Source organism: Nomascus leucogenys, chromosome 4 (assembly GCF_006542625.1).
Source record: "Nomascus leucogenys isolate Asia chromosome 4, Asia_NLE_v1, whole genome shotgun sequence".
In the NCBI taxonomy this organism is placed as follows: Eukaryota; Metazoa; Chordata; class Mammalia; order Primates; family Hylobatidae; genus Nomascus; species Nomascus leucogenys.
In genome coordinates, this window is record NC_044384.1 from 46,554,995 (window position 1) to 46,574,543 (window position 19,549).

Genomic DNA, 19,549 nt, shown 5'->3' on the forward strand with positions numbered 1-19,549 from the left:
ACATTCCATGCTCATGGATAAGAAGAATCAATATCGTGAAAATGGCCATACTGCCCAAGGTTATTTATAGATTCAATGCCATCCCCATCAAGCTACCAATGACTTTCTTCACAGAATTGGAAAAAACTACTTTAAAGTTCATATGGAACCAAAAAAGAGCCCGCATTGCCAAGACAATCCTAAGCCAAAAGAACAAAGCTGGAGGCATCACGCTCCCTGACTTCAAACTATGCTACAAGGCTACAGTAACCAAAACAGCATGGTACTGGTACTGAAACAGATATATAGACCAATGGAACAGAGCAGAGCCCTCAGAAGTAATACCACACATCTACAACCATCTGATCTTTGACAAACCTGACAAAAACAAGAAATGGGGAAAGGATTCCCTATTTAATAAATGGTGCTGGGAAAACTGACTAGCCATGTGTAGAAAGCTGAAACTGGATCCTTTCTTTACACCTTATACAAAAATTAATTCAAGATAGATTAAAGACTTAAATGTTAGACCTAAAACCATAAAAACTCTAGAAAAAAAACCTAGGCGATACCATTCAAGACATAGGCATGGGCAAGGACTTCATGACTAAAACACCAAAAGCAATGGCAACAAAAGCCAAAATAGACACCTGGGATATAATTAAAGAGTTTCTGTACAGCAAAGGAAACTGCCATCAGAGTGAACAGGCAACCTGCAGAATGGGAGGAAATTTTTACAATCTACCCATCTGACAAAGGGCTAATATCCAGAATCTACAAAGAACTTAAACAAATTTACAAGAAAAAATCAACCCCGTCAAAAAGTGGGCAAAGGATATGAACAGACACTTCTCAAAAGACGACATTTATGCAGCCAATATTGTCTTTAACCTGGTAATATGTCCTCTAGATGTATGTCAAATGTGGTTCCAATAGGATTTGTTGGTGGAAAGCATGTGGGCCATGAGAGAGAGGTGTCCTCATATCATTTTTAAAATGTTTGCCTTATAATGGGCCTCAAAAGAAATATAAAAAAAATTACAGAGAAAATAATAATAGATATTTGCTGCATGTTTTCTGTGTGTCAGGCATTGTTTTAAGTGCACAGACATAACAGCGCATCATTTCATTTTCATGATAAGCCTATGAAGAGTGTGCTATTACCTCTATCTTACAGTTGAGAAATCTGATGCTTTGTTTCTTAATTAACTTGTACAGGTTCACATAACTCATTAGTGGTAAAATTGCGATTCCAACCCAGACAATGTGACACTGAAATAGATGCTCTTAACCATTATATTGTATTGGTCATGTCACCCAAGTTTGCATACAATGAATTAAAATCAGAAATCAATGACGAAGATATAGGGCAAAAAGAAATAAAAAGTATATGCACTACTAGAAATATTTCAGAATCACATTTCTTTTATTAATTTGCTTCTGTGCTAAGAAATTACTAAAATACAAATTACCATTTATTTATACATGACCAATAATGACAAACTATATAGCAAAATTTATGACATAGGCCAATATAGTATTTTTACATTACCAATAAATGATTTTGATTTTTAAAAAAATCTAAAAATATTTAACATATTTATTAAGGGCAAAGAAGAAAAAATGAAAATTAACAGCCATGGGAATGATTAAAAGGGGTATAATTATATACACAGTGAATTAAATACTACTTTGCATAGGAATTTGTTTTAAGATCTATATCAATTGTATGATTTCTTTATAAAATAAAATGGTGAAAACTGGGTCAAAAGAAATAAAACACAAGAATAGATCAATGATCATAGAAGAAATTTAATTTGTCCAAACTCTACCAATGAAATCAAGAATCAGCCAAGATACTTTATGAGTCTCTCTACAAATACCACTTACAGAGCATAAGAAAGCATGGAAATCTTCTAAAATCATTCTATAATAAAACTAAAACCTTGCAACCATAACCAAAAATTAATAGCACAAGAAACAAATGCACTGGTGATCTTGCTTATAAGCATAGATGACCAGATCATAAATATATTAGCTAAATAAATTTTACAGTGTGCTAAAAGATATACTGTGCAAAACCAGATTCCTTTGAAGAGGAGACTCTTCAGCTAAGACTAAGTAATGAATGATGAAATCTGATCTAAACATCAAATTTAGGGATAGAGAGCATGCAGTATCTCAGAGTGTCCATACTCACACCTGTCCACTCTCTGTCTTTGGGTTTGCTTCCACCCCCACCCAAATAACTTAATACTCCAATGGGCCTATCAACAAATCCTAGTTAGCTATATTTCCACTACATTCCGGTATAAGGAGAAAAAATCCTTTTATTTATCAGTAGAAAATTTTCAGAACTTCCAGAAAAGGAAGGAAACAAAGCAGGAAGGATGTGAAAATTCAAATGCAGTACCCAATGTTCAAAATCTTAGACAAATGGTAAAGTTTTATAGGAAAATAAATATAAAATATTAGTTGTTATTCTTGAAATCCATGAGTAAAGAAAGTATTTGGAAGCATATGGGGAAAATAGAAGATAGTGGAGGCAGAAGGAGCCATTGAGATCTGTAGAATCAGTTGGGAGAGTAACACTAATTAGCAGCCATGCTGAATGTGGGGAACAATTCAATAACAGTCAATCAGTGAGTCAGTCACTCAGTCCCATTTGAACACAAACAGTCATAAAGGGATGACACAAAAATAGATGCACAATCAAATGTTCATTCTGGAATTGCACAGGCCTACCATGGAAAGAAGTGCTGGTAGTAAATATTGGCTTCTTTTGCTAGAAAGATCAGAATAATATATATATCCTTGTCCACCTGCCAATGCACTTTGTACATATTTGAAAACCAGTAACAACATGTTAGCATCTTAAAATGACATGCTTATAAAGTGTGCATTTAGGTGTGTGTTTGGAAAGGGGAGCAAGTTTGTGTGGGACAGAGAGAATAAACAATTTTATTTTTTAGAAAATTAATCAGATGTAACAGTGGAGAATATAAACCTCAGTTGTTTTTTTTAGAGACGGGGTCTCGCTCTGTCACTTGGGCTGGTGTACAGTGGAGCAATCATGACTCATTGCATCCTTGACCTCCTATACTCAAGTGATCCTCCCATCTCAGCCTCCCAAGTAGCTGGGACTACAGGTGTGAAACACCGTACCTGGCTATTTAAAAAAATTTGGGGTAGAGACCAGGTGCTTGCTTTGTTGTCCAGGGTGGTCTTGAACTCCTGGCTCTAAGTGAACTCCTGGCTCCTTCTGCTTTGACTTCCCAAAGTGCTGGGATTACAGGAGTGAGCCATCAGGTGTGGCCCACTATTAACTTTTAATTGTTCACACAGCCAATGTAACTGTGTTCCTAAATAGCAGGGATTTGAAAATCCAAGTATTTAAAATAAAACACTCGTGTATATTTTTTTTTCAGAGTAAACGCTCAGCGATTTTTAAAGACCTAGAAGCAACTAAAAGTAAGACAATGATTTTTTATGCAAAAATAAATGAATTGAATGAGGAATTAAAAGCAAAAGAAGAAGAAAAGAAAAGTTTTGATCAGACACTTAAAATATTAAAGTAAGTACTTAAACTTTATCAAAATATTAAGTGTATTAAAAATATTAATAAAAGAAATAAGATCAAATTTCCATATTTAAAATGTATTCTTAAAATGGTTCATATTTTTAATTATAATGTAGTGTAGAATATATGCATGATATTTGATAATTTTAGTTTATAAAAGCATAATCATAAACTGCTTTCATTCATTATTGCTTCTCTGGGTTTGTTCTTATTTGAATAACTGGAAATGTTTCTCCCTTTCCAAGGAGGAGAACTTTTATTCTTTATGACATTAATAATATTCTTCATTACTTTCAGATGTATCAGTATTTATATGCCATGTTTAATAATTTATGGTTTTTCACCCAAATGTTTTTGATTAGTTTTGAGATAAGAGTTCAGACTCAGATATTCTATAAAATATCATGCAATTTATTCAAAATCATCATCTTCAAAAGTTTCTTATCAGTCACCTCATGAGTCAGGGATATAATTGTTCAGGGTTAGTAAGGCCTTTGGCTTGGAGAATGATCATGCTCTCAGGCTCAATGGGTATCCATAGACCCTAACCTAAAACTTATTTACTCTTCCTTTACTCGTTTTGCTTCTCATTTCCTATCTTGTAAAACATTGAGAACTGGACTTGGAGGAATATTAGAGGAACATGCATTGGCCACATTTAGGGACAACAGTCTGCTTTAAATACAGAAGGCTACTACAAGCATTAGCAAAATCGTAATGCTTGAGGGATAAAGTGTCAAAAAAAATTTATGCCCAGCCTATTGCCATGCATTCTAATGGAGTCAAGTCAATGCCCCCATCAAGCATTTGTTTAGCTATTATCATAGGGTAAAACTTATTTTCAACATGACAATTCAGCTTTATCTGAAAAACACTACTCATATTCACTATATTATGTGAAAAAGCAGGGACACATACCATTTACTTTTAAAGATATTTATCCACCTTATTTAACACCTGTAAGAATATCTTGGGACTCAAAGATATAAATATAAATGTATATAACTTACATTAAAATTATAAAGATCTAATTCAGGAGCTGATGAAAATTTTTTCTTCAGGCTTCCTCCCATTTCAGTCCTAACTTCTTCTGAAGCTGGATTATATGGCCTTTCAGACAAGAGTGGTTTCCATGTCCCAGTGAATCAGTTCTCTCTCTAAACTTGACAAAACCCTGCCTTCCAACAAGAAAAGGAGAAAAAGAATTAGCCAATACTGTGGAATTACTTATACAACTATTAATTAGCAGTTATGATATATAATGTCAAATAATATTTAAAGCTACCATTGAATGACTTGCTATTGTGCCAGGTACGTCCTGGACAATGTGTGTACCTTGTCTCATCCAATTATTATAGCAAATGGTTAAACTGTATCGTTTCCAATGAATGCTGAGAAACAGAGGCTCAGGGAACCTTAAGATCACACTCTTAAGTAGGGGTAGAGCTAGCTTCAGCTTAGCTCCAACCTGTTCCAAGTGTGTGCTTTCAACTGACCCCCTAAAGTGGGATTATAAAGGAAGATCAGCTGTTTTATCAATAACCTACTGATATGTTCAGTAAGTTCCCATAACAAGTTACTTATTATTTATTGAGAACTCATAGTGGGCATACTGCCAGGCCCCAATAAGGACAAAGAAATGGCAAGTGGGAAAGTGTATCTTCAAGTGTCTGAAGATCCTTGCAGAGAGACAAACCTTATATAAAAAGACAATTAAAATATGGTGTTAAAAATAGTGGCAATCAAAGCCATCCTTGACCCTCATTTAATTTTTATAATTGCTTCTTAACTAGAAACTGGAAAATTAAAATCCAGACCCATAAGACTTCAAAGTCCGCTTGTTTATCACTGTGAGAAAGGAAACATTATTTTATTGCATAGATATACACGTATATAGTGTATATAAATGTCTGTGTAGATATAATTAATACAATGCTATAATTAATATAATTCAATATCAAAACAGTGTAGAGAACAAAGTACATGCGGTCAAAATATATCAATTTTTGGGGGGAGCAACTATGAACATTTTATCGTTTTGGTCACACTAGCTCCTTCCTGTGTGAATTTCACTGGTTCTCTCTACTCCAAGATGTCAATATCATTGGCTACTGATCAGACATCACTTAATAATTTGGAATGTTTTTGGTATGAATGATGTAAAGGAAAAACCAGGGCAAGGCAGATGAAAGATGAGAAGAACCTTATTTCCTGTAGAAGAAGAGGCTCACATCCACGAAGTGTAAACAAGGTGATATGTTTTCAGATTTGCTGATAACAGCTATAATGAAGAGCGGAAAAAAATGAGTACTTAATGTTGAACTGCTGAATCAGAAAAAGGCAGGACTAGATTTGAATTCTGGTTCTGTCATTTACCAACTAGTTGAGCTTACACAAGCTAATTAATTATCCAAGTTTAGGTTCCTCAATTCTAGATGGCTATCTCATTATTATTTTATAGAGTGGTTTTTGTTGTATTAAATGGGATATTATTTAAAAGCAGAGATATTAGTTTAGCCCTTCCCAAAATATTAATCTTGCTGCCTTTATAGCTAACTGTGCAAGTGATTTAATTTTCTGTGTCAGTAGACTTGTTAACTAATGTGGATAGAATAAGACTGTGCTGAGCTTTCTCAGATATCTTATTCTGGACACTGAGTTGCTGCTCAACTTTGGCAAGCAAGTTATTGTTACCAGTATTGTTTTAACCATGTTTTGATACTTTTCTACTAGTATTGTTCCATACATAACTACTGAGTTCACCATAAAAGTTATTTTACCTTTGCATTAGGATGTGTTTAATTGCAAATGATAAAATACAGACATGCACACACTTGCATACATACACACACCTATTCACATACCAGCTTAAACAATAAAAAATATATCATCCTATATAACAGGAAGCATAAAAAACAAAAAATGCATCATCTTACTTAACACCAGCTTAAACAATAAAAAAGGCGTCATCTTGTATAATTGGCAGGGGAAGCTGCAGGGTTCCTTGATTCAACAGCTCAATACCAGGCACTCATTTTTTTCTCTCTCCACTATGGCTGTTGGCAGCAACTTTGAAAGCATGATGTGTAAGTCACATTTAGTGGGTATGAGCTCTTCTACATGGAATTAAGCGCTTCTCACTCATTTCCTCGAGCTATCTTAATATATCTTCTCACCCCTGGACAATGGGTCATATGCTGGTTGGACTAATCAGAATATATCTCTAGAGTTACATGCTGCTCGGAGGAGGGGTTTTCTTGAAATGCCTAGAGAACAGAAGCATGCTGGATAGGCAACCAAGAGAATCCACTGTTTTTCGATAGATTTTCTTCTACCTGGATGATTTAGATGTAGCGCTATGGAAGTAGACCTTGGGAAAAAACAGGGAATTTTTCCAAGGCCTGTCAGCTCAAGGCTCTTCAAGATTTTTCATTTTGGTCCTTTTAAAATGTCTCATAAATGCATTTTGAAAAATAAAATGTGAATTGATTAGTGGCACATGGAATTCTTTCTTCATAGGAACAAATTTATAACTATGAGATTTAAAAGGGAACATGCACAAACTGTGTTCGATCATTATATGCAAGAGAAAAAAGACTGTGAAGAGAGAATCTTTGAGGAAGATCAGAGATTTAGAGTGCTCCTTGCTGTAAGACAAAAAACTCTTCGAGATACCCAAGTGAGTGTTATTTTTGCATGTTTCAAAATGAAACAAATATAGTGATAGTCAAATTAGCAGCTAGTTTGAGACAATTTTTATCCTGAAGTAGCAAGGGTGTTGAGATTTTAAAAATAAATTTGTTAGCATAATAAACCTGTAAGTTTTCGTTGTTTCTTCTAAGTAATTATTATATATTCATAGAGCATATTGTACTTTTCAATGCATTTTATGTGTACTGTCATTATCATACTTTAGTTTATTTTGAAGTCTATTAATATAAAAATGTAGGCTATATTTATTCCAGAGTCCTCTTATGCTTTTAATGAAGGATGTGAGAATGAGAATGGTTATCATTTGTTTCTGAATAAATATACTTTGAATGTTTACCAACCACTTTTTCGAGGAATGAAAATATGTCACCCTCTTTTTCTGTAGAAAAATTTTGCATAATATTCTAAGGGACCTATAAATTTACTTGTTTGAAACAGGGAAATTGTATTAAAAGTACTTTTAGGCCTGAATTTTTATTAATCAAATTATATTAAGCTATACCTATAATGATTCCTATCCCATTTTAAATTTTGCAATAGTTTTTGTTACCTTTAATTGTAATGAATTAGTACCATATTTAAAATACATTTAAAAAATTACTTATTTTTGGAAGATACAATGGGACATCTTTTCTAAAAAGCAAAAAAATTTTCTGTGCTATTTTAAAACTCTTCTGTGAAAGTTTTCAAAGTATATGTAGTATCATGAAATATGAGCTATTTTTGATCCTCATATTTATATATTCAAATATGATATTTATATATTCAATTATTATATCAATATTTAAGTTAATTTCCCTACTTTTTACTATCCAAAGATGTGTGAGAACTTTTTTTTAAAGACTATTTGGAACAAATGTACATTGAATGAACAAGTATGCGGGTGAAAGAACATATCTTCTTTAGTTCTATTGGTATGGTTTGTCTGTAAGAAAATTATAAAGAAGAGAATAATACTTTGTTAATAACAATGCTAAGTAACATTCTATTTTAAATGTGGCCATTACATTTTAGAAAAGGGTTTTCTTGACCTAAAAATATGAAAATAATTGGTGCCATCTAGTGGCAATACGTGATGCCTCTTCTTAGAGCAGTTACTGAAACCGATGGCTGAGTTTCAGATGTGTGAGCTACGAATGAATTGGAGGAAGCTTAGACTCCAATGCACCTCTCAGAGCAAGGAGGCTTAAGTTGTTTACCGACTTAAGTAAGCATTCTTCCCCACCTCACATTTTATTAGAGCAGTAGAATTAGTTATTTGAATTCAACCACATTTTCTAGTCACAGTGGTGCTGAGAACACAGTGGGGTCTCAACAATCATTTATCGACTGGCATTCCAGCACTATAATGGAACAATAATAATTAGTGAAATGGCAAAAGATGGTCAGCAGGAGAGAGATGAATAAAACATCCTCTATAACCAGCCTTTAAATTATTGAGATTTGCATTTCTTTTCATCAAAAAGCCTGTCCCTGCCTTTCTACTCCCAACTTTACCCACCCCCAGCCACTCGGAAGCATTATATGGTCTCAGGATTTTTTCTGGGCACTGATCTCTATCTGAACTTGTTTTGGTAATTCATTTATACCTGTTTTTTGTCTCTCTATCTCCTGCCAGAATAATGTCTTCTCTAAGGGGAGGGAATTTTCTTTTATATTCTTTTCTGTATCCTAAAATCTCAGTACTATGTCTGGCCAGAAGTACCCAATAAATACGTGTTGAATGAATAAATAGATAGATAATAGATGCTTTTTGGATAATTTTGCTGTCCACATGCTTGCTTGTAACAAGAAGCAGGAGCATTTCAGAAATACTGTTCAAACTCCACCAGCCTGATACTCCTGATACTTTACCAAACTTATCCTGGGTGCAGAAGCTGAATCAGTCTCTCTCTCTTTCTTTGTGTCTCTCTCTTTCTCTCTCTCTCTGTCTGTCTCATTCTCTTTCTTTTCCTGATACTTCCTACTCTAGTGAAAATGGTTAAATCATCTATTGCTTTCTAGCACTTAAGGATTCTGTTAACTATGTCAACAGTGCTTTTCAGATAACCTTAAATTTAAATGAAGTTGTCTCTTACCAGTTTCTTGGATAGCTCTTTGTTGTGCGTTCACCTTATGTGACCAGAATCATAGAGTTTGAAGATGCAGAGTTTAGAGATTGATGTGCCTTATCATTAATGCTATTTATTTATGATTATGATCAGTTATTGAGTGTTAAATAGTGAAAAGATGATGTGATTTCTTGTAGAAACCTGATCTCATCCCTGTTTAGGAAGTGGTAAGGGTGTAAATGTGTATGTAATGTAAAGGATCCCTGCAAAGAAAAGAGTCTCATTAAAGGCATCGTTATAAATGTAATGTTACTAATCTGAGGTGTCCCTTTTGGGCAAAAGAATTAATCACAATTATGGATCATCTGTAGGGATGGTTTAATAAAATACTTCATAAAAGCCACAAGAGTTAATGGAGAATATGAGAAAACACACAGTAGAATTAGAAATACCAACAGCTAATAAAAGTAAGAAAATATACACAAACTTCAGATAACATACAGACAGCATGGTTCTGGATTTAAATCTGCTCTCTCTTCAGTAGGCAATTCCATATCATTTATCCATAAATGGTAGATTTTTTAATAATGTCATAGCATTTTTACTAACTGCCTGTAATTTGCAAATGCCATTGCTTAAGATCAAATTTTCAGTGTACCATATTCATCAGAAGACTATAGATCTAGCTAGTGATGTTTGTCCTTGCTTTTGGAAATATCTATACAAAATTGTAGGCTATATATGATATAATTTATTATGAGTTGTCCTTAGAAGACCTGCCGTATCGCCTATGTCATTTCGTTTCTCTTTGTGTTCTTTCCATAGATTTGCTCTCCCCTCTATAATTTAGCTTATGAGAGAAGTACAATGACCTACACTGGAAGAACAATTTCCAGATTGAGTTCTAGTAGAGACAATCTCCCATTCCTTGTAGAGTTAATTGCTTTTTATTCTGCTCCATATTTTCTACTCTCAGGAAATACCTCTTCCTCTGGCTATAGCAGTCCCAAATTTGGATATAAAATTATTTTTGACACTTTCATGTGGAAAAGTTTTAGCTTAATACACTGTTTCATTTGACCACCAGGTACTGGAATAGTAAACATTTCAAACAAATTTAATCTCTGAGATATTCTAAAGATTATCACAATTTGTATCTTATTCTCCCATTGGTCACTCATCATTTCTGCATTCTCACAACTATTTCATAAGTATGACTGTATTCAAGGCACTCAGTGTTGAATGACCGAAACCCTACACTACATTTTCAAGACACATCAGCAGGAAGATGGAAGATTTGAAAAACAGACTTGAATATAGTGGTCACATTCAAATTATAAATATGATGACCACATCCAAATTACAAACAGTAAATTGTGGCCTTATCCACTGTTCTAAAAAAATTAGAGATTACTTTGAGTAAAAAACATGACATATTCTGTGGTCTAAATTGTGGGAAATGAATATGTGATAAATCTGGAAACATTTAGGGGAGCTGACCAATGGATTTCCTGGGCAAGAGTAATTTGCCTTAATGACAACCTTCCTGTTGCAAAGACTATTTTACTGTAACATGAATTTTTTTTAAGTTAGGAACATGCTTTACATAATTAATATTTCTTTTAAAAGTACTTCTGATAGGATTGAGCATCAATTAATCACACATAATTATATAAATTAGGCTTATCGTGTTGCTTTTTAAAAGTAACTTGTTAAAATCTATCTCTGTTTGAGGAATGAACATTTTAATTTGAAGATGGCAGCAAGAGTGCTAATTTTATATCACAGATTACCTCATGTTTTTGCACAGATCCGATGCTTCAATCACCGCAAGTACTTAACAGGAGAGAGTAGCACTAGAATATAGAGGAAGGATGGGGCGTGGATATGGGTGATTCCTAAATATAAATTTAATAGATTTTGAGTGTTTCCTTAGAGCATTATCCATTAAACAAGGAAGAAGCTTCTCTTATTTGTAAATCTCTCTCTAGCATCATGTCACTCCTTGTGGATATGTGGCAGAATTACTGCTAATACTATATTAAAGCAATATCTATCTGAAATTTGAATAGATTTTTTATTTTCTGCATTGACAATCAACTACCATTTTTAGCTTTTTTTTTTTTAACTACCTAGAAACATCTATTGCAATTATTTGGCTATAGTTCAATTTTTCTAAAAATTAGTATTTTTCTTCTATAGTTGTGGTAATACCCAATGAACATAGTTTAGATATTATGATTTTCTCAGGGAACATTCATTTTCCAGTGGGAATGGAAAATGAATGTTCCCTGAGAAAATCATAATATCACTTTTGCAATGCCTTACCCCACTGTGGAGTAACAGCAAAAATATGTGATTTTTCTCTTTTGATCAACTAAAATAATTATGTTTTGAAATATCAAATTGCATTTTTAAATATATGTTAATTGGCTATGGTTTATTAAATTTTTAGTACATTACTAGATTTAATTTACAAACATTTAATTTAGAATATCTATTGGTCTATAATTCTATTTTGTACTTTTTTAAAGATATTGGTACAGAGATTTACTACAGTTTTTAAAATGAAATAGGAAGGTTTTTTAGTTCTTTTTCTATGTTAAATTGCATGGGGCATTTCAGTTCCTTAAAGGTTTGATACATTCTCTCATGATACTATCAAGATATGTGAAGGGTCTAAGATTTTACCCTGCCAAGTTAACTGGTTAGCCTGCCATAGTTTCGCAGATGCTAGCAGAAGACATGAAACTCCAGCCTGAGAGACAAAGGACTTTATTACTACACAACAGGCAGCATGAACGTTTCCTTTGGCTCCAGGACTCAAAAGGTGATATGAAAGTGGTCCATGTGGATGCTGCATATATCAGAGGTTTTTATCACAGCTGACAAATCTTTAATGTAGGAATCTCCCAATTTTATCAGGGGGCTTCTAGCAAACTTACCCAACTTTTACCTTGGAGGAAGACATTACCTTTGCTATACAAACATCATTGAAAAGGGAGTTCTAGATAGAAGCTGTTATAAGAAGTGTATGGTGAATTTGTGGTGAATTGCTCCTAACAGATATTACTGGAGCTTGGCTCTTTTCTGAAGAAAAAATTTAACAATATATTCTTTTTTTTTTCATTTTGAGTGATCAATGTTTGCTAATTCCTTTTGAGTCAATGTTGAAAAGCTATATTTTTCTAGAAAAAAATTATTTTAACAAGATTTATGATTAATTAAGGTATACGAAATACAATTTACCTCTTCTGCTTATGTAGTCATACTTCTTTTCTTGTGCATTAGCCTTTTCTTTTTTTTACTCGATTAGCCTTGATAAATTTTTACATTTTGTTTTTCCACATACTCTGAATTCTTATTTATAAATATTCTTTTTGTTTTTTAATTGATTAATTTTAGCTTTTTTCTTTATTATTTCCTTTGACTTTCATAAGTTAGTCTTTCTTTAAAGCTACTTGAGTTGTCTACTTTGGTTCATTATTTCTCATTTAGTAATTAAAAACAATTTTTTCAAATGATCAAGTATTCTCTGAATGCAATTTAGGCAATTTAAATATATAGTGATCACATTTAATGTTTTTAGTTGCACATTGACCCAGTTACAATTTAGGGAATTTAGCTGCCTTGAGGCCTTTTTGGGGGATGGGGGATGCAATTAATAAATAAATAGCTGACATAAATCATTATTTAAAAAACATTTTTTATCTCCCCAGGTTGAAAGTGGAGGGTGTCAGGTGTTGTTTAAATTTATGTTAAACAGTCTGTTTAATTTGCATGGCGGGGGGCCAGGTACTGTGAGGCATGCCTGCAATCCCAACACTTTAGAAGGCCAAAGTGGGCAGATCACTTGAGCCCAGGAGTTGCAGACCAGCCTGGCAACATAGTGAAACCCTGTCACTACAAAAAGTACAAAAATCACCTGGGTGTGGTGGCATGGGCCTATAGTCCCAGCTATTTGGGAAGCTGAGGTGGGAGGATCACCTGAGCCAGGGAGGTTGAGGCTGCAGTGAGCTGTGATTGTGCCACTGCCTTTCAGTCTGAGTGACAGAGTGAACACGTGTCTCAAATAAGTAAGTAATTGGCATGGGGTCTCCAACTTTTGCTCCATAGACAATTTCTGAGCAAATAAATCAATGAACTCATTAGTTTAATCTGTTAACTAAAATTCCACATATTCAATGTTCTTATATTTCAGTCTACTTGATCTGTCATCGACTATTCATGGTGTATTGAATTTCCTACTTGTTTTATTTCTGTGGGCTTTGCTTTATATATTTGTAGGTCTTAATATTCAGTGAATATAATAGGCTATAATTATTAAATGATCTTTTGGATTGTAATTTTTTATAAAATGGCAGCTTTCTTTTATAATATTTTAAAGTTAATACTATTAACTCCTGCTTTTCTGTGTATTACAGTACTTTAATTTTGCATTCTATTATTGACTCTTCTGACTTATTTTTTAGATGTGCCTTCTGTAAGCTTTATATAATAATATTTAGAGTGATTTTGCTTTTTCAACCCATTCTTATTTAGTGATTCATTTGTATAATAGTTTTATTGGTTCTTCTGTCATTTTAATAGTTTCTGTGATACCTTTCTGCTTTTGTCGTTATTGTTATTTTTTGGTATGTATACTATTGTCATTTAATTTTGTTGCTGTTAATGATAGAAAATGGAGACATTCTACTTTTAGTTATATTTTTGCTTAAAATAATTAAAGGTATTCTTAAATCTATTTTGTATTAATTGTCAAAGTCATAAATCAAAAACTTTTACCTTACTTCAACAATATGAACAATTTGGCCCCTTTTCTTCTGTTATCCTTTATCCCTCCTTGCTTCCCGGTCATAATTAATTGTGCTAAGAATTATGGCTTTCTTGTCATTAACATGCTGTTATGGTTTTAACGTGTAAATTTCTACTTTCAGAAAGTGTTTAGTCTTTTGCATTTAATTTTGTAACCATATCTTCAATAATTATTTTTATAATATTCTACATAGTAAATGGATTTTCATATTTGTTAAGAATTCTTTTAACTATAACTTCAGTGATTTTAATATCAATACATCTCTTAGTTGATCAAGCCACACATTTTGGGATTTCTTTCCAGTAGGCAGTTGAGTTTATACATTTTCCAAGTTGTCTTTACTCATAAACAACAAATGGTGGTATACAAATTTTTTAATGTCACAATCTCAGTTCTTAACTGTAAAAGAGAATAATTACAAGATGTGCCTTCGAGACTTCTAGTGAGAATTAAACATGTTAACATGAGCACTTAAAACAGTTTTTGGTACAAAATAAGTGGACATCACATTAATAGTTTTATTGTTGTCATTATTATTTCTTTTCAAAAACTCTACAGATTTTGCTCGTTTATTGGTATTTTGTTTGGTTGAGAGAAACCCTGAAGGTATTTTTTAATTGCCTTTAAAGATAACCTTTCATTCCTATTTTTGTTCATTTACAATATCAGAAAGTTGCCTTTGTATAATTTAAATTAATAATTTTTCATTTTGCTCAAATAAATATGAAATATTTAATCTTGAATTCAGGGTTTTTAAGTTCAAGTTTGGGACACTTTTATTCTATTTTTGTCTTTCACTATTATTTACATTACATTTGCTTTGACCCTTTTTTTTTTTTTTTGAGACGGAGTCTTGCTCTGTCGCCCAGGCTGGAGTGCAGTGGCGCAATCTCGGCTCACTGCAAGCTCCGCCTCCCGAGTTCACGCCATTCTCCTGCCTCAGCCTCTCCGAGTAGCTGGGACTACAGGCGCCCGCCACCACGCCCGGCTAATTTTTTGTATTTTTAGTAGAGACGGGGTTTCACCATGGTCTCGATCTCCTGACCTCGTGATTTGCCCGCCTCGGCCTCCCAAAGTGCTGGGATTACAAGCGTGAGCCACCGCGCCCGGCCTGCTTTAACTCTTTTAAAATTTGATACCACTATTCCTGGACTATATTTTGTTTTCTGTTTTCTATATAACTAAAAATCTTATGTTTTCCTTTGTCATGCTCAGGGAGATTTCTATTTGTGTCCTTCACATTAGTGTCAACTCTGAAGCCACTGGGATTTTGAGGTTATTTGTTGAAGAAGTTAGCTTCCCCTAACTCTTACATAGACCTCATTGAAAATCTACGTGGGATAGAGTCTTAAAAGAGCTATCATATATAGACATTTGAGAGAAGAACATTCCAGAGACAAACTATTCAGGTGGCAGCATGCCTATACATTCAAGAAACAGTAAGGCCACCAACTAATGTAGGGCAGAGGGAGCAATGAGGAGGATGATAGGTGAGGCTAGAGAGAGAATGTGAACCATTTTAAGGAATTTGACATTTACTTTGAATGAAATGGGGAAATATTTCAGGTTTTGAGCAGAGGAGTGATAAGTCCTGACTTCTGTTTGAAAAGACTGACTGAAGCTACTGGGTTAAGAATCACTAAGACTACTGGTTCAGAGAACCAGAGTGGAAATAGAAGACCACTTAGGAAAATAATAACGTCTTTATTTCCTACTAGTAAAGTTAATAATAACAGTAATAATAATAAGATAATGAAGTCAATATATTACTAAAATAATCAATGACTATGTAAATTATTTTGGCTTGTGAACGAGTTACTAGGCGTATCAATAAAGCAAAGACAAGAAAGGCAAATGCAGTTATAATTTACTACGTAAGTTAAAATAAAGATAATACCTAATAAAAAAGAAAAATAATCTATGTGACAGGAAAGCAAACTTAAAAACAAAGTTAAAAGGCAGATGACTCATTGGAAAAAGAAAAATAATTGCAAAATATATGGCACCTAATATCTTTAATTTATTGAGTGCCTATAAATGAAAAAGCAATACAAAATATTCCAGAAACTATGAAAATTCAGTTCATAAGAGCAAATATGTATATTAAATTGATAAATATTTCTGATAATCTCAGGACCTGAATTAATACAACAATGATATACCTTAATATAGGAAAAGAGGAAATTATGCTAATATCCAGAGTTATAATAGCCACATTGGAAATGTAAATTTGTCCATTCCTTCCAGATGGAAATTTTGCAATGTTTTCAAAACCTCCTAAAAGAATATATGCTGTGATCTACTACTATTCAACATTAAAAATATGTCCTATAAAAATGATTAGAAAACTATATAAAAATGGTTATTTAGGAATTTCCATCTAAGTGTGCTTTTATATTAGTAATGTGACACACAATGAGAGATAAGGCTGAGAATACAGGTAAAGAATATATTGTGAAGACTCAGTGAAAAGTTTACACTTAATTTGCAGGGGGAGACATGAAAACTTTTTATGGAGTGTAATGTGCTCAGAGATGAGCTGTATAGCAAGATCAATTAGAGAGCATCATACAGGATGAACTGAAATGAAATGTAGGCACTAGTTGCAGATAAAAGTCACAAAAAGGAGATTTGGTCGGCAGAGAAGTGATGAGGCACTGATGGAACAGGAATGCGGATGTAGACTCCACAGAGCCCAATGCCAAATCGTGTGCCATGTGAAGAAAACACTAGAAGGTAAGAGGTGGTGCCATCCTGGTTGACTGGTAACAATTTTGCTGGCATTTTCAATACAAAGAACTTTTGACGACTGAATTTTCTTAAAAGATGACTGTTTTTAACATAGTAGGTCCCCCCCCCCTTTTTTTTAAGATGGAGTCTTGCTGTGTTGCCAGGCTGGAGTGCAGTGGCGAGATCTCGGCTCACTGCAACCCCCGCCCCACCGGGCTCAAACGATTCTTCTGCCTCAGCGTCCCGAGTACCTGGGATTACAGGTGCGCACCACCATGCCCAGCTAATTTTTGTATTTTTAATAGAGACAGGTTTCACCATGTTGACCAGCATGGTCTCGATCTCTTGACCTCTTGATCGCCTGCCTCGGCCTCCCAAAGTGCTGGGATTACAGGCGTGAACCACCGCGCCCGGCCAGTAGGGACTATTTAAGTGGAAATACGTACCCAGTAATTCACCATGCAGAGGTAGAGTTTGGGATAAGGAGTAAGAATGGAGTATAAGATCTGGGAGTCAGCCAATGCGTTGATAGTTGAAACCAGGGGAACACATAAAAACCTTGAAATAAAGTAGAAAATATTTGAAGACAGAATCTGGATATGTTACTCAATACATTATTGTTTCTCAGCTCTTTTCTATTCAGTTTGGTAAACCGGTTGGGGGCTCTGCAACGTTTTTCCTTTGTCACCGGGCTCTAAGTTAGGCTTTGCCAATAGGGGGCACTAGAGGGAGACTGAAAAATTTAAGGCGAAAAAAGAAATTTGTTCCTTACTGCTTGCTTCCTCTGTGGGCTTCCTTTAGCTTCCTGTCTGTTGGTGGCTCTTGTCAGAGTCTTCCTAGGGAGCAGCAGTTCCTTCCCACAGCTTCACCTTAATACAACTCACGGTTTTTGCAACACTTGCAGAACTGATTTTTTCACATCCCACATCAAAGACATCAGAGCCAGCCAACTGAAGCCCCGCCTCTGAAGTCTGTGCTCCAGGCTGGCAGAGCCTGTTCTTTTAACCCAGAGACATTAGCATCAGTCCAGAGGTTTGAGTTTCAGCTCCACAGGGGCTCAAAAGTGCCAAACATTGCCAAAGTGTTGAGCTATATATTCTTAACTTTGCCATTAGGGAGAGCATCACGGATAAAAAGAGTGGCATCAATCCATTGGTGAAGGCAGAAGATCAAATGTAAAGATGAAAGGGGCAAGTGCATGGAAAGAAATTAGAGAGGGCAGCTTTGAAATACTGTTTCAAGGGCTTTAGTAATCAAGAAATTTAAATGTTTTAATTTATTTGTTTGCAACTTTTAAATACCAGAAATAAATATTTTTCAGCAAAAGGGAAAGAGACAGGATTGAGGGAGAGATTGTATTATATGTTGTGTGATGCAGGATTTGCTTAAATATTTGGTTTGCATTTCACTTGGTGAACGCTTTGAAGTAGAGAATAATACCTCACTCCTGTGAGCCTTCCAGGGTCTGTCACAATGTCTAGGACACAATAAATTATCAACATTTGCTGAATGGAAGTCCAAATGAAGTGATGCAACTCCTTAAATAAGTGAAAAAGTAAAATTTATATTTCAGTTTACTTTGGAAAAGATAAACTATATTGATTTTTGTTCATTCATTCACCGATTTATTTGTTCCTTTTGAAGTCATGTGTTGTTAGAATCTATGTGAGATTCTGAGCGTATTACAAAGGCAATACCTGCTTTTAATTAGCCCCCCCTAAGCAAAGGTGAAAAAAACAGTCACAAGCCAATTAAAATAAGGTGTAACAAGTACTTTTCTTGAATTAAGCACAGAGTTCTCTAGAACCTGAAAGAGGGGCTTGCAGGAAATCTGCAAAAACTTGCGAAGATGAGTATTTCAGAACTAAATCTTGGAAAGTGGGAACAAGATAGCCAAGAAAAGAATACATCAAGTAGTGAAAACATTAGGAGGAAAGGCATACAAGTGTCGAAAATCAGCATGCATTTAGGGAACTGCAGTTGGTTTATAGCGTTTGTAGATCAGATGCAGGGAGAAAGGTCCTACATATAGGTAAGAACCATGTCATGAAGGCTCTGAATGTCATACTAAGGAGTTTGTGTGCTAGGTTATGAATAATTGATCAGAAGGGTAACAAAGCTACACTTCCAGCTGATAAACATCGCACTAAACTTCGCAGATGTTTCCGCTGGACTGCTGTTTTGCATTAGTGTCGCACTAACAGGCTATTGGTAGACTGAAACATTAATCTTGTCAGCACTTAGAGTTGTTGGGAATGGCCTAAGGATGGCTCGAGATTCGGCTTAGAAGCCTCTCCCCATCAAAGAACCTTGTCCCATTATCCCAGTGCAATGAAGTGAAAATTTCTTTTTCTATGCGTTCCATGACATAAACATGGTTCACTGTCATTGATTACATGTAATAAGTTGGAGACGGAAAAACGATATTTGATGAAGCTATACCAATGAAGAATTCAGAAGTGAAATTATGAGGTTCTAGTGAGATGAAAGAGTGAATTCCAGATTTTTTTGTTAATGTAGACAGAACTTGATGAGTCTTTGGGTGCTGATGGTGAGAGGAATTGTCCAAATATATATCAGGTTTCTGACTTTGACAACAGGAGAGTTGTGGTGTCGGTATCCAAAACCAGAAACTATAAATTGAGGAATAGACTTGGAACTGCATTCAATCAAATGTAAAGT

At 34.4% G+C, this 19,549-nt stretch overlaps 1 protein-coding gene across 2 annotated transcripts in view; it reads left to right on the forward strand.

Moving 5' to 3' along the window:
• Positions 1–19,549, forward strand: part of CCDC178 (coiled-coil domain containing 178) — a 506,700-nt gene that overhangs the window by 218,988 nt on the left and 268,163 nt on the right. For both annotated transcript variants that reach the window (XM_012506252.2, XM_030810102.1), the window contains exons 19-20: positions 3,408–3,553; positions 7,079–7,238. In XM_012506252.2, the coding sequence (XP_012361706.1) occupies positions 3,408–3,553; positions 7,079–7,238 (306 nt within the window). The remainder of the gene's footprint in view (positions 1–3,407; positions 3,554–7,078; positions 7,239–19,549) is intronic.